At 69.2% G+C, this 971-nt stretch overlaps 1 protein-coding gene across 1 annotated transcript in view; it reads right to left on the reverse strand.

The window, feature by feature from the left end:
* The window catches only part of LCN8 (lipocalin 8), a 5,039-nt gene that overhangs the window by 2,226 nt on the left and 1,842 nt on the right, over positions 1-971 (reverse strand). The window contains exons 6-8 of the mRNA XM_010861464.1: positions 486-699; positions 264-317; positions 18-187 (exon numbers count right to left, since the gene is read on the reverse strand). Of these exons, the coding sequence (XP_010859766.1) occupies positions 18-187; positions 264-317; positions 486-699 (438 nt within the window). The remainder of the gene's footprint in view (positions 1-17; positions 188-263; positions 318-485; positions 700-971) is intronic.

The raw sequence follows: 971 nt of genomic DNA on the forward strand, positions 1-971 counted from the left end.
GAGCCGATCCCGCCAGCCCTGCAGGCGGATCAGCAGCCCCCGAGGTGGCTCCCCTGGCCGTTCACCCACGGAACCGTTCTCCGTGGCGGGGACAGTGTCTCTCCGTCCCGTGGAACTGTTCCCCGAGGAGGGACGGCGTCTCTCCACCTCACGGGTGAAGAGCTTCACCAGCAGGGGTGGAGGGCACCTGTCCAGGTCCCCCTGGCAGGTGGGCAGCCACCCCGTCACCCCAGCTGCCCTCACGGCCCTTGACTGCACCCCACCTCCAAGTGTCAGCCGTGTGCCCGATGGTGGCCAACAGCAGCCAGGCCGGAGGGCTGGGGGAGCACCAGGGACAGAGACAGGGGAAAGGAGGCAGAGGACGAGGGCAGGGGGGGCGATGTGGAGTGCCAAAGGGACACGGGGGTCCCAGCTCCCCGGGGAGCAGAGTGCAGGGCCCGCAGACAGAGCGGGGCCTCACGGTCTCGGCTCAGCCTGCGGCTCACGGCAGAGGCTCCAGGGCAGCTGCTGACCGTTTGTTGACCCCACCAGCCCCGCCCACCACCCCTGGCCCCCCAGGAAAGACGGGACCACGGGTTCGGCCGTAGAGTTTATTCAGGCTGAGCAGCTGCAGGTGGCCCCAAGGCTGGCGGCCCAGGGAGGCCGGGTGGGCGGGGCTCCAAGCATCCCCGTGGGGGCGGGGCTCCCCTAGGTCAGATCCTGCGACAGAGAAGGGCAAGGCCTCGGGGCGCCGTCAGAACCCGAGGGCCCCAGCCAGGAGTGGCTGTCCTAGCTGAGTGGCCTGGGCCTCAGCTTCTCTACCTGCAAAGTGGGGTCACAGTCCCGTCTCTCGGAGCTGTTGAGACAGAGGAGGCCATGCAGCTGAAGGGTTAGCACAGTGGGGGAGCCGGGAGCCCGAGAAAGGGTCCACAGGGCCTGTGCCCCCCAGCAGATGGAAACCCGGACAAGGCCAGCCTCCCCTGCCCTGCCCC

The sequence above is a fragment of the Bison bison genome, unplaced genomic scaffold (assembly GCF_000754665.1).
Source record: "Bison bison bison isolate TAMUID 2011002044 unplaced genomic scaffold, Bison_UMD1.0 scf7180017857815, whole genome shotgun sequence".
Lineage (NCBI taxonomy): Eukaryota > Metazoa > Chordata > Mammalia > Artiodactyla > Bovidae > Bison > Bison bison.